Source organism: Gallinula chloropus, assembly GCF_964237585.1.
Source record: "Gallinula chloropus genome assembly, chromosome: 1".
NCBI classification, from domain to species: Eukaryota; Metazoa; Chordata; class Aves; order Gruiformes; family Rallidae; genus Gallinula; species Gallinula chloropus.
In genome coordinates, this window is record NC_140085.1 from 41,115,894 (window position 1) to 41,129,917 (window position 14,024).

Consider the following 14,024-nt stretch of genomic DNA (forward strand, 5'->3'; position numbering starts at 1 on the left):
TTCATTGGTTCTATATCTATGAGTACATAGTTACTTTCAAGCTGTAAGTTAGTAATTTTCTGCTCAGCAACAATAACAAAACACAAAGATTTTGTGACAAGAGGAGTGGGAGGGAGGGAAGGAGTGAGGAAGGGATGGGATGGTTCACAGCAAGCTGTACTTTTTGAGGGGGTTCTATGCCAAGCACACGAATTCTGCCCTTCTGGCAATGGGAAGGTACAGCACACGCAAACAGAAGTGTTTGTAGCCTGCCTACCCCTGCACCTCTGGAACAGTTTGCATGTTGATGCAAAATAAGATAGTGCCACCTGAAGAAAAAAATACAATCAGTGGTATTCTCAGCTATTGTTTTCCAAAGCCCTACAGCACATACTCTGGTTAATGTGGATACTACCTGTTGCCTGTTTTCTCTGACAGATCAGGAGCAGATTTACTGCTTTTCATACCTTACTAGGCCATTAGCTGATCCCCAACTTGGGCTTGTCACTCTGTTAGCTGTCACCTCTCATTACTGGATTGTGGTGCATGTCTAAGGGAGCACTCGATGTTGTTTGTACTTGTGGCATATGGGAAGTAATACCTTTCAGGGGTGAAAAGGGAAAGCAGCTCCTCACATGGGTTTAGGCACCCTAATACTTTCACATAACTGGAACAAGAAAAATAGTCTAAGGAGGAGCAAACAATTAAACCTTGAGCTTCTGTGTCCCTTGCCAATGTCCTAGCAGAACCAATGCTCTACCTTAGTTACAGCTCTGGATTATCTGTCGCAAAAATTGACATCATTGGCTGCATGCAGTGACCCTAAAAAGTGATCAGTCACTGTCGAAGTAGCAATGAAAACTGATGGAAGAAACTGCATCGTTTCAGTGCTGCGTGTTCTAATTCTGTTGCTGAAAGCTGTCAGTCCTTTCCAATGACACTGGTACATGAGTAGCATGTACTGGCCTTCTCGTCTTTGAAAGTTGTGTGCTGGATAGTTCCTCAGCTGCTAAACACACTGAGAAATGTTCATTCCTTTGGGAATCTCCTGAGTGTGGCAGAATAATTCAAATAACAGTTGACTGCAATCTTACCAGCAAGTCACTTGTGGTATTGAGAGGCAGACGGACCCCAGTTGCAGCCCAGCCTGCCACACTGCGAGGAGGGGACATGCAACCTGTCCCACCTTTACCCATCCTTGAGGGGTGGCTGCTACCGATGGCCTGGCCGGGTCACACGCTGCCTGCTGAGCTGAGGCTTGCTTGGCAAGCTGCCCTTTGGTAGCTGACCTGTCTTCACCCTTTCTGTCCTCTCTTCAACACTGTCACATCTATCCATTCCTGTAAACCCTGATTCCTTTGTCAGTGCTGGTTCAGTTCTGCACCATGATTGTTGGCTGCAAGCATGGAAAAAGTCACCCCTTCGGATCGGGGCAGCAGTGCAGTGCACTGCAAATGCAGCTGCATCTGTGCAGTTTGGAGGATGGGTGTGTTACACAGCTGTCCTCCAAAGGATGGCTGGAAAGGATGAAGGATACTTTTACCAGTATAAGCTGGGAAGTTTTCCTGATATAGGCATACAGCCACATATAACTTTCTGTATTGGAAGGGGCTTCCCTGTTTCTCGCATCCTTTTGCTCTCAGCCCTTTCTTCCTTTGGGACGTGGTTGTCCAACAGGGTTTCTGCTTCCCATTTCTCATTGTCCTTGGGAATGCAAGGACTGAGGAGAAAACAGAATGCTTGATAACAAGTAGCCTCCTTGTCCCAGTGGAAAATATGATTAATAATTCTCATAGTTGAGTGCTCACCATAGAGTCACTAATGGTATAGAAAACATCATTCTGCAACCATCAGCAAAAAGTGAGAGGCATTTATTAAAGAAGTGGTGTAACTTGCCTTTCTGCTAGTGAAGTGCAGTTAGTTCAATGTTAAAATTACCTATTTAGTTCAGTTTGGAATATGTGGCTCTATGCCAGAAAATCTCAGCCCTCCATTCTCCGGAAGGTCACAGGAGTTGCCAGGCTGTTTGTGTGCTTCAGCTGCAGGTCCTGCCCCAGAGCCTTGCCAAAGAACTGCACATTATGCCTCAGAAGTTCCCACAGTCAGAACGAAATGAAGTTTCCACCAGCCCTTTCCCGGCAGGGAAGAGAAATGGCGTATGCCACCCTGCCTTTCCTGGCACAACAAAGGGAGCTTTTAGTTCTTTGCTGTTCACCTATGTCTTCAGAATGGGGGGAAAAAATGTTGCCTTTCCTTTCCTGGAAGGCTGGCCTACAGCAACACAAGGGTATTTGCTGTCTCTAGGAGAGGCTTCACTAACAAAGGGAAAATAGAGCTCTACGTGAGGTGTGCTTCCTCGTGAAAACTTTTTAACACTTTCCTCTTCCTTACCCCTAAATTTCTCAACTCAGAAGAAAAGAAGTGCTTCTCCTCTGTGGGAACCTCACTGATGTGCACCTGCATAGCACACACAGCGTCCTAACACACCGCCCTCTGCTCCGTGCGCTCCAGGATGCTGGAGTGGCCCCCAGGGTGGTCAGGGCTCACGCCAAGCCAGAGCAAAGGCAAAGACCTGTTCCTTTCAGTATCTCAAATCCAGCTGTCAGCGCGTTGCAGTGGCGTGAAGGGCTAAACCATACAAATCCCGTTTCCTGGAGCACCCACAAGGAAGTTCCTTCCCGCATCCCCTCACAGGCTGATGCCACTGAAGCACAGCCTGACCACAGCGCTGCTCCCACAGGATGTTTGTCATTCTCATGCAAAGCAATTCCTCCAGCGATAGCAGGCTGTTTGAACTATAATCACCGCCCATCATCCTCGGACTTCCTGGGCAGTCCTTTCTGATGCTGCTTCTGCATCTTGTCCCCACCACGTTTCCAGGGTGAGGACATCCAGACGCATCTGGTTTCAGCACACTGAAGCTGAGTCAGATTGAGAAAATCCCTTCAGAAATTTGAGCTGGTAGCTCAAAGGAAGGGGATGACTTCTGGCATCCTCTTGAGTGTTGTTCCTCTGCATCCTGCCCAATCTCACACCGTTGTCTATGTGCAGATACTCCATGTAGTGTTAAAATCAAGCTTAGGATGGAGAATGAAAGAACTACAGTCTGTGGGACTGCCAGCTGACCAAAAAAATATAAACCAAATCACTTTTGCTCTTTTGTTTTACTTAAGAAGTGAAATTTTGTAACTTTTATCTTCGCAGTTGCAGTTTTTCAGTAGCTATCTGACTTTGTTCCTATCTGTCTGTCTCCAGCACTGCCTCTCATACCCTTCAGGGCTGATCACTTTCGGACAGGGGGTGGCTCTTTTGCAGCATGCCAGGGCTCCTCCTGCTCCCTTCTGAGCAGTGCTGCTCCCCAGAGATGGTCCTGCAGAGGGTCCTGCAGAGGCTGGTTTCCTGCAGGGCATCCCCATGAGTCAGCATCACCGTACCAGGGAGCATCTGCTGCACCATACCCATGCACAGAGCACCTGGGGACATTAATTACCTGCTTGTTTCGGGCAGTATATAGGCTGTTTTATCGATCATGGGTCTGGTGTTGCAAGGAGCAGAGCACTTCTGATTACCAGTAAACTCTGTGGAAGGCACAGGTGTTCGCATCTTCAGGGAAGAAAGTTGCAATGGTCCCAAAAAGCTTGCAGAAGGTCTTCATTGCCCTCGTGCACTTATTCTTGTCTGTAAATATTTTCATGTCGATATAGAGTCTTTCAAAGACACTTTTGAAACCAAAACCTCTAACTCTGCACCTAATACTAAAGCATTCATACAGCAATTAGATTTTCTTTCATGTTGATATTGTTGCCAAAATGTATATGAAGCACAGGAGGCAACATGGAGGTTGTATTGTTGTTACTCTGAACTGCTCTGGAGTGTGGAGCTAGTGCCTGGTTCCAGGTGATGTTGCATTTGTTCTCCAGCTCTGGAGCGTGTGTGAACAAGGGCCCATGGGTCTTGCTGAGGACCTGCACACACTTTGTCTTTTCTTGCAAAAGCAGCTGCTCACAGCCTGGATACTCTCACTCCTCAGCAGTGTCCTGTCTACTCATCCTCTACTCTTCTGCATGTGTTTCCTTAGTGTTGGGGCTTAACCCCAGCTGGCAACTAAAGCCCCATGCAGCTGCTTGCTCATTCTTCCCTGCTGGGATGAGATAGTGAATCAGGAGGGTAAACCTGAGGAGAGTCATGGGTTGACATACAGACAGTTTAATAGGTAAAGTAAAAGCCATGCAGACAAGCAAAGCAAAACCAGGAATTTATTCCCCACTTCCCATGGGCAGGCAGGTGTTCAGCCATCTCCAGGAGAGCAGGGCTCCATCACGTGTAACGGTTACTTGGGAAGACAAACAGCATCACTCTGAACGTCCCCTTCCTTCTCCCTCCTTCTTCCCCCAGCTGTACATGCTGAGTACGACACCATATGGTGTGGGATATCCCTTTGGTCTATTGAGGTCAGCTATCCTGGCTGTGTCCCCTCCCAACCCCTTGTGCACCCCCAGCCTCCTCACTGGTGGGGTGGGGTGAGGAGCAGAAGAGGCCTTGGCTCTGTGCAATCACTGCTCAGCAGTGATGAAAACATCCCTGTGTTGCCAACACTTTTCAGCACAAATCCCAAACACAGCCCATACTGGCCAGTATGAAGAAAATTAACGCTATCCCAGCCAAACCCAGCACTCTTAGGCACTCCTGGGTCTTGGTTCTCCATCTAACACTTAAATCACTTTGGAAATTTACTGCCACAGCCTGGGTGTATCCCACGCTGTAACCACTATGCAGAGGTTCTATCCACTGAGGGGGATTAATGCCCTTCAGAGGGGTTGATTTACAATGTTTGGGGTGGTCAGAACATAAACATCACCATATTTATATTCCTGAGTGTTTTGTTTCTTGTTGGATGTCAGGTCTGAGAAAGTATTTGTCATATGATCACACCCATTATCATCCTGGGTGGATTTGAACAAGTGATCAAGAAGGAAACGGTTCCAGATTTGCTGCCCATCTCCCTAAGCCATCTGTTCCCCCTTCCAATATTCTCCTTATTTCTGCTTCTTCACTATTACTTCACACCAGACTATGGGATTCATTTTCATGGGGTTCTTTCACTTTAGACTTTTAAGATTTATTTTTTTTTGGGGGTGGGGGGTGGGGTGTCTGCTTCTATTTAAGTGATCTCTAAACTGCCCATGTGACTCACAAGGTATTTACTCAAGTGAACCCTATGTGGTTTCTAATGAGCTGGGAGGAAGTAGGTGTTGAAACAGAGAGAGAAGTACCAGAACTCAGGACAATGAAATATTTACCTTGGGTTGGAGGGGTGGGGGGAAGGTACTTTTGGGAATAGCTTGCTTTTTTGCACTTCAGCAGGAATGTAATTCAGCCCTATCTTCTTTAAAACTGGTTTGTTTAGTTAACTATTCTTTACCCCTGAGCACTGAAAATACCTACTCCATTAGTTAAACACATGGTGCTTGGAGTGTGAGCAATCCCACCTCTGACACTTTCCATGGCCTTATTATTTCTACCACACCCACTCCTTGGAAAAGCCTAATCCTGGTGCAAATCTGTTGCCCCTGCTCTGCACCACCTATCTGATGCAGGGCATGTGGAAAGGGCTGCGCTGTACTTCACCGAAGCATTCATTGGCCTTACCAGTCGTGGTTATAAAGGGGAGACTCTATGCTTGCCCCTAGTCTCTACTGAAAGTGCTTCACTGGCTTTTGTCTGTGTGCACCTCCACCTCCGCTGCAGCTCGGTCGGGGTGTCGCTGGCAGTGGGGTGAAGGTGTCCCACCCCACTGACCACCCCACTGACCACCCCACTGACCACCCTGCTGCTGCTGCCTTTCTCCTCTGTTCTCTTGAATGGGGTGCTTCCTTCTCTCTTACACCAAGTAAGTTATTTGAAATGGTTTGGGTACCCTTAATTAAGGAAATCAATTAATGAAATTTACATTATTCTGCCATGTTTGAACTTCTGATTAATCATAATTAAATGATTGATGTAAATGTGGGTATAAATCACTTTGAGATCTGATGAGAAAAATGCCAAGTTCCCAGGCTAGGTCAGATGGAAATTGTGGTAGTCTGGCCAAGCTCTGGGAAAGTTCTTGCTAAGTCAGTTCTCTGCCACATTCTGCTAGTACAGCTAGTCCTTCGTCACTTTTGGTAGCGTTTGGCTACCAAGACTCTGAGAAATTATGTGGCTGTGAATCACTGGCATTTCAAGGCGCTTTTCTCTAAATAAATATTACCTTTAGGAAGACAAAAGAGAAGAAAATAATTGTCTCAAGCCTTTCCCCTTGGTATTTGTTCCGTACGTAGGAGGAAAGAACAAGCAAGTGATAATATTTCTCAACAAGGTACTCACATACTTTGAGAGCAAGTTCTCCCTGCTAGGAGCAGCAGGTACCTCGCAGCAGAGACAGTGGCAGCTTGGTTATATCCCTCAAGGAATGTTGTGCAACCTCAACGTCCCTTGAGGAACCTCATTTCCCCCAGCATCTGGCACGCCCACCCCATGTAAAAAGAGATTAAACAAATATTTAATTTTGCCTGAGTCACAGCTTCTCGAGCTACCAAATGTGCATCTGAGGGATGTTGGCTTAAATCTGCTTGCCTGGGCTGATGAGGAAAACAGAAACCAGTAGTGAATTTCAGCACGAGAGGGATGCGCTGTCAGTGCTGGCAAATGGGCGTCCGCTTCATCTTGGGTGACGGAAGGGAGGTGTGGGACAGAGCAGGGAGAGAGCACGGGCTGTAGCATCAATCAGACAAGCCTCATACAAGGGCACATTGTTGCTGCTACGGTCATGAATCAGGTCGGGCTGCATCGTATCTCAGGGAGGTGATGGGGAGAGAGAGAGGAAAAACCTTCTTTCGAGATATGGCTGGGACAGGGTGAAATGTCAGGGAAAGGAATGATGGTGATAAACATTTGGCTACAAGTTATTAGAAAAAGAAAAATGAATTGAGGAAAAACGACTTCGGATGTTGTCCCTGGATACTGACCAATATCCAGGAGGGGTTATTTTTGCAAAACAGAATTGTGGGGACACACACTTCGGGTCAGTGGTCTTTTTCTGGTTTTCTCTTTGAATATATTTCATGAGGTAAAGAATCAAAAAACATTTTTCAAAGGTTTATTCCAAAACAGAACTACAGTTTATCCTGAAACTGTTGAAATGTGATTTTTGTTGGTTTTCAGACAAGGTTGGGTAGGAGTTTATTTAAGAAAATTGCCAAAAGCTGAACATAAATACATTTAAAATGACTTTTTTTTTTTGGTGCAATGTTTCCCCCAATTTTGAATCACAGAATCACAGAACATTAGGAGTTGGAAGGGAGCCCGAAAGATCATCTAGTCCAACCCCCCTGCCAGAGCAGGATCACCTAGACTAATAACCTGCAATAATCTCCCTCTGGTAACGCTTGTAGGTTGTTCTTCCTCCATACGCTTCACAATTTGCAATGCCTCTACGCAGCATTTCCTGTTACCTATCTAACTGTGGCTGTCTGTCTTTTTTTTTCTCATAGAAAGTGTTCATATTTTCTGGAACTTTTCGTATGAATTTGGATCCTTATGGACAGTGGAATGATGAAGAAATATGGAAAGTTGCAGAGGAGGTAAAGCCCGTTCGGTGTTACTCGTGTCCCCCTGGTGAAGTGATTACAGCAGAGTGCAGTGCAGGTCAATGTTGAGTTTACAGAGAGCCTTAGGAAAAAAAAAAGTGCTGACAAAAGATAATGCTCTGCTGTAAACTGTGTTTCCTTATTACCTGATAAAGAGGCACCTTTATCAGGCATTTAAAAAAAAAAAAAAAGATAAACTTCCATATAGCACAGCCTGGGTTCCTCATGCAGTGATTTGTAGTAGGTGAGGTTTTATGTTTGGCTCTGCTGGATGACCCTGAAGAGGCAAAAAAAGTGGAAGAAGCTGATACAGCAAAACGTCCTGTTATCTTTTCTCATTTTAATGCTTTGACAAATATATGAGATATCTGCAAGGCTTTTTTGGGTTTTTTTTTTTCCTACCAAAAAGCATAAGAAATGACTAGTAAACACTTTGGAAGACAGGAAAAAAAAACAACCCCACAACTGAAAAATGCCTGTGGACTGTCCTAGAAGTCAGAGTGGTGTTACCACAATTGGAACTATTTGAGCTTAGAAAAATCTTTCCTCAAAATATTTTAGAGCTGCTGCAGTTCTCAGGCCAGTGTTACGCCAGCTGAGAAGGAGCACCCCAACGCGACACCACGTGCAGGCTTACGCACTGCTTGCTGTCACGGGCAGCTGCCTCTTCCGTGGAAAACAAGGATCATGGAATATCAGATGCTATTAACCCGGTGCTGAGCTTTTAGCAACCTCTTGTTTGGTTTTTTTTTTTTTGTCCCCTTTTCTCAAGACGAGGGCCCAGATTGTCACAGGTCTGTTTCCTGGTGGAGCCGAACCCCACTCACCGGCGGTTGTCAGATGCCACCTATTGGCTCTGGCAACGCTGAATCGGCCCCGCAGAGGTACTCCATGCCCAGGGAAAAGGCACATGAAAACTACTGGAGGGAAGGGGCTGCAGCCTGGAAAGCAGATTTCTCTTTCCAAGGGAGGGATGACCTAATTAATACAGAGTCAACACTGAACTGGTGCCGTTTTCCTTGTCCATAGCAAGTCTCAATTAGCAGAAAACACTTGCAAGTGTGGGACTTCACCTGAAAGCTGAACTCAGCACCCTCTTTTTATGCTCCTCACAATCAGCTGCAGAGACCAACGCCTTGCTGGAACTGATGTCAGCTGTTTTGCTTTTTATTGCCCCTGTATTTCAGCACCTGAAGCTGTCAGACTTGCATTACCCTTTGAGGTGAAGTCTTACTCGTGCAGCCAGCTGTCTAGACCCTATGGGTATGCAGAGACACCCTGTGCAGTTTTAAGAAGAAAGCACCTTTTCTTCCAGCCATCAGATGCAAAATTTCATTCAGGGGCACAACTTGTGTTCAAAGAGAAGTGAGGAATGAAGCATGGGCCTTCCTCCTTTCCCATCTAGGAGGTTAATTCCATCCCTGCTCGCTCTTTTGGGTTGATACAATTTCCTCCTTATGTTTGGAAAAGAGGGAAGTAGACACTTTCTATGAGTAATTCGCTGTCAAATAAAACCAACATGACATTTTTTGGTTAAATGACCTCAGCCAATCCTAGCAGAGGGAACTGGGTGCTCAGTTCAGTGCTTCTCCACTTTCCCTGAGCCCTGGGGGTAGAAAAAAAAAGGAGTGTGGATTAACATCCCCTTTGTTGAAAAAGAAAAGCTTTAGCATTTTGATGATCGCTTTCACTGCCCTCGGGAATCAGGCCTGGGATTCTGAAGAGCTAAACCTCATTTACAATGGCACAAAAAACCCCAAACCCTTATTCTTGAAATGTTTATGATTAAAGAGTTTGGCGAATCTGTGATGCTAACCCGGGGTTTCCATTGCACAGCCGAGAGAGCAAAGCAAACAGAGAAGGAGAAGAGCTGCAGTACATTTAGTAGGACTGATTGGATTGTTTCCAAAGTTCATGCTCTTGAAATCTGGCTCCTTAGTGACAGTGAGTCAGTGTAACTTGGGGAGCATGGCACAGAAAGAAAGTTAGCTGTCAGCTCATCCCTGACCCGCGCTGGCTGCCAAGGATTTAGACAATCCTGCTGAACTCAGCACCGCCTTTTTATGCTCCTCGCAACCAGCTGCAGAGACCAAGGCCTTGCTGGAACAGATGTCAGCTGTTTCGCTTTTTATTGCCCCCATATTTCAGCACCTGAAGCTGTCAGACTTGTGTCAATCTTGGAGGTGAAGTCTTACTCTTGCAGCCTGCTGCCTGGACCCTACGGGCACGCAGAGTCACCCTGTGCAGTTTTAAGAAGAAAGAACCTTTTCTTCCAGCCATTAGATGCAAAATTTCATTCAGGGACACAACGTGTGTTCAAAGAGAAGTGAGGAACGAAGCACGGGCCTTAATATGCTCAAAAATAAAATCACAGACTCTTCAGACACCTCAGACATACCTGCACGCTCCAGTTTTATGTGGCTTCCATGTAAAAGGAAACACAAACGAGGAATTCCTTCTTCACCCCACCCTTGCCCTGGAATGCAAATTCATTGCAGATCAGTAATATTAAAAAAAAAAAAAAAATCCAAAGGGGGCTCTTCACAAAGCACTGGGGCTGCGTTGCAGTTTTGCAGCGTGTTTCGGAGCACATGGGATTCCTAGTTCTCACATTTTACATAAACTTCTCCACAAATGCTGCTGATCAGGCCAAGGAGCCTAGAGGCAACGAGTAACCTTGTATCTCACCCGTTTTTCCTTTCCTTTTTCCTTCTGGCAGGTCGGGCTGAAGTCTGTAATCGAGCAATTTCCAGGCAAGCTGGATTTTGTTCTTTTGGATGGAGGCTGCGTCCTCAGCCATGGCCACAAACAGCTGATGTGCCTTGCCCGGTCAGTCCTCAGCAAAGCTAAAATCTTGCTGCTCGATGAACCAAGTGCTCACCTGGACCCTGTGTACGGTTTGATCTTTGATCTGTTCTGTCTTCTAACGTGAAATAAGAAAACCAGTGAGGCAGCCCCAACCAAGAGGGACCTTCTGTAACTTGACTGGTCTGTTACCAGAACTGATTTTGGTAGCGTGTGTCAGTTAAGTCTTCTGGGGGTGGATCAGTTTCCTGATCCTAAGGCCCCTTAGGACCTTGGCTTTATGGCTGGTAGGCACTTTCCCAGCAGAAATGCAGCACGCTGAGACACTGCAGTGCTGGTGATCCATGTGCATGAGCTTCACATCACGCAGCTGGACTATTAAACGCCATCAGCAAAGCTGTGAGCGGTGCTGCCACGTACCTCACGGTCTAAAGGCTTGCTCTTGGTTGCCTTTCAGGACTTCCCAAGTGATCAGGAAGACCCTGAAGCACGCCTTTGCCAACTGCACAGTGATACTCTCCGAACACAGGCTGGAGGCGATGCTGGAGTGCCAGCGATTTCTGGTGAGCGTTTCTTGTAGTGGTGTCACGTGCTGCCATCACCTCACGGTTGATGGCTGTGCAAGGCACACCAAGCAGAAGAGGTGAAGCTGGATGGACTGACAGGGTGGGGGAGTTGAGCTGGCATAAGGCAAGCTCAGTCATGCTGGTTGGTTTAAGAGCTCTAGAAGAATCCCAATGTCTCACAGAGCTTTGCCATTGCTAACACAGGAACAGCGGCGAGCGCTGCTGTTCCTGTGTTAGCAATGGCAAAGCTCTGTGAGGAAGCTCTGAGTAGTGGGAGACCCCATGGGGCAGAAGGGTTTGCTGAGAGAACATCTGATGGTCAGTATCAAGCAGACCTGAATATTCCTTTCTCATTTAATCCCGATGACAAAGTATTGGGGCCCTGGGATATTTCCTTTGTTGTACAAAAATGGTTAGCAAAGGATGTAAAAGCCAAATTATGCAATTGTTCTTAAAAACAGGGTTCCTTCCTCTCCTCTTTCTTGTCTCTTCCATAAGAGAGGACCTTCTCTGTATTAGCAGAGTGAAACATTGTTTTCCATCCGGATTTGTTTGGGAGCGTTAGCACAGCTGGAGGATATACATATACAGCAGGAGGATATACTTTCCAGCAGTGTGCCTTGGTGGCCAAAAGGGCTAAGGGGATCCTGGGGTGCATCAAAAGGAGTGTGGCCAGCAGGTCAAAGGAGGTGATTCTCACCCTCTACTCTGCCCTGGTCAGGCCCCACCTGGAATATTGTATCCAGTTCTGGGTATAAAAAGGACAGGGATCTCCAGTGGAGGGCTACGAAGATGATTAAAGCCCTGGAGCATCTCCCCTATGAGGAAAGGCTGAATAAACTTGGGATGTTCAGCCTTTAGAAAAGAAGACTGAGAGGGCATCTTATTAATGTTTACAAATACCTGAAGTGTGGGACACAGCGGGAAATGTCCAGCCTCTTTTCAATGGTCTGTGGAGACAGGACAAGGGGCAATGGCTTCAAGTTTGAGCACAGGAAGTTCCGCACAAACATGTGGAAGAACTTTTTCATGGTGAGGGTGACAGAGCCCTGGGACAGGCTGCCCAGGGGGGTTATGGAATCTCCTTCTCTGGAGATATTCAAGACCTGTCTGGACGTCTACCTGTGCGACCTGTCCTAGGGAACCTGTTTTGGCAGGGGGGGTGGACCCAGTGCTCCTCCACGTGTGCTGGACTCCAGCCCTACCATCAGCCTACAGCCCGTGCTGCGCTCAGCTGTGTGGGCAGGCAGCTGCTGTCCAGACCAGCTTTCCCACTGTCCAAACAAGATTTTAGCAGCAGAGCTGCTAAAAGCTCTTTCCTGTCAGACCTGTGCCCTCACCTGAGGTGTGCTGGCATTGCAGTGCCAGCAGAGTAGCCTGATTTTCCCCTGTCTGCTGCCTGACAGGGGAGGCTGGCGCAGTCGTACAGGGCAAACCTGTTGTCTCCTTCAAACACAGGCCAGCAGCGCTTCCTTGTTTGGCAAGAGGAAAGCAAAGAAGGCCTGGCACCTTGCTGGCAGCCTTCTCCCTCTGCTTGCCATACAACTTCTGCTCCCTGCAGTTAACGCTTTCTTAACCTGCAGTGCCAGGGGAATGCCGTGGTACCTACCCAGAGACTACAACCTCCGAGGTAGAGACCAAGTTGCAAGGAGAAACCAGCAAGCTCCATAACTCAAGCAACGGGCACCTTCTCCACACGTTACAGTTCGAATGCCTGTCTTTATGGTTGTAATGAGAAATTGAGAACAGTAACCTGGGCTTTTCCTGTTAGAGGGAGATCTCTGTTAGGTCTTCATGTCTCTTCCCTGCTCCGTCAGTTGCGTTAGCTGGATTCTGTCAGCGCCACCGCTGCCCATCTAACGGAGTGGTGTCTTTCTCCAGGTAATCGAGGACAATAAGTTGCGGCAGTACGAGTCCATTCAGAAGCTGCTGAACGAAAAGAGCTCCTTCAGGCAAGCCATCAGCCACGCCGACCGCCTCAAGCTACTCCCGGTACAGCACAGGAACTCCAGCAAACGCAAGCCTAGGCCCAAAATCACTGCCTTGCAAGAGGAGACGGAGGAAGAGGTGCAAGAGACGAGGCTGTGAGACGTGCTATGGGCACCTTTTTTGGGGAATGAATTGTCAGCAGTGCCTCACGGTGACAGGACTGGCACTTGTGAACCGGCAGGAGCCGTGCACAAATCGGACCTTGCAGGAGGTGCTCACTGCAGCGACTTCACACGCCTTTGGGACCTGCTTCCCTCCCATGGTTAATCGTGTGCAAGTTAGGACATTCTTTGAAGTTTTGCCACTTTTTAATGGTAAAACCAGACTTCCTCTGGAAAGCTGCTCTAATTTGGTACAAATGAGATGGCAAGCAGAGGTAACCTGCTTTGCCCAACGTAATCATTTCTGAAAACTTTTAGACATGTTCTCACTGGGGTGATGGGTCCAGACAGCAGGAAGATTGTGAGGAAAAATAATCAAACCTGGGTGGAATATAGACAAATCAGGATGTAAAAAGCTCCTTTGGATTCACTTCCCGCAGAACGAACTAAGGCACAATATCAGCGAAGCGCACAAACCCCTCCACCCCCCCCCCAAACTTCCTCCTCTTTGTTTTTTCATGCAGCGACTGTAATTTCAACTCAGCAGGAAAGGCCAAACGCCCTTTCACAACAGCGCACGGCCTGGCGTGCGTGCGTAGGTGAGGATGAAGGAAGAGAGGATACTGACTTGCAAACCAGTCAACAACGTCGGGAGATTTGGCATTTACTTTTAAAACATAGGAGACTGTCAAGCTGACCCTGCACCCTCTCGCAGGCTGACAGCAGTGTCTGGGGGAAGGTAGGACTCCTGGCAGCCCGACTCAACAGTTTGCGTAGGTCTGGCACCTTTACGTCCTTTTTTTACTCTGGCCTGAAAGAGCCAACAAAATGTAAAAACAAAATGTAAAAGGAAGAAACCTCTCTGAAGCAGACTTTAATAATGAGATTAATTTTTATACTCTTCTTTTGCAGTTTTATGATGAAACTGAACTTTCTCTAGGATATTTTATTTATTT

At 47.0% G+C, this 14,024-nt stretch overlaps 1 protein-coding gene across 1 annotated transcript in view; it reads left to right on the forward strand.

Moving 5' to 3' along the window:
• CFTR (CF transmembrane conductance regulator) overlaps positions 1 to 13,066 on the forward strand; it is a gene marked incomplete at both ends in the record, with an annotated part of 91,048 nt that extends 77,982 nt beyond the window's left edge. Inside the window, 4 exons of the mRNA XM_084268578.1 lie at positions 7,512 to 7,601; positions 10,327 to 10,499; positions 10,870 to 10,975; positions 12,860 to 13,066. Coding sequence (XP_084124704.1) covers positions 7,512 to 7,601; positions 10,327 to 10,499; positions 10,870 to 10,975; positions 12,860 to 13,066 — 576 coding nt within the window. The remainder of the gene's footprint in view (positions 1 to 7,511; positions 7,602 to 10,326; positions 10,500 to 10,869; positions 10,976 to 12,859) is intronic.
• Between the last annotated feature and the right edge of the window lie 958 nt (positions 13,067 to 14,024).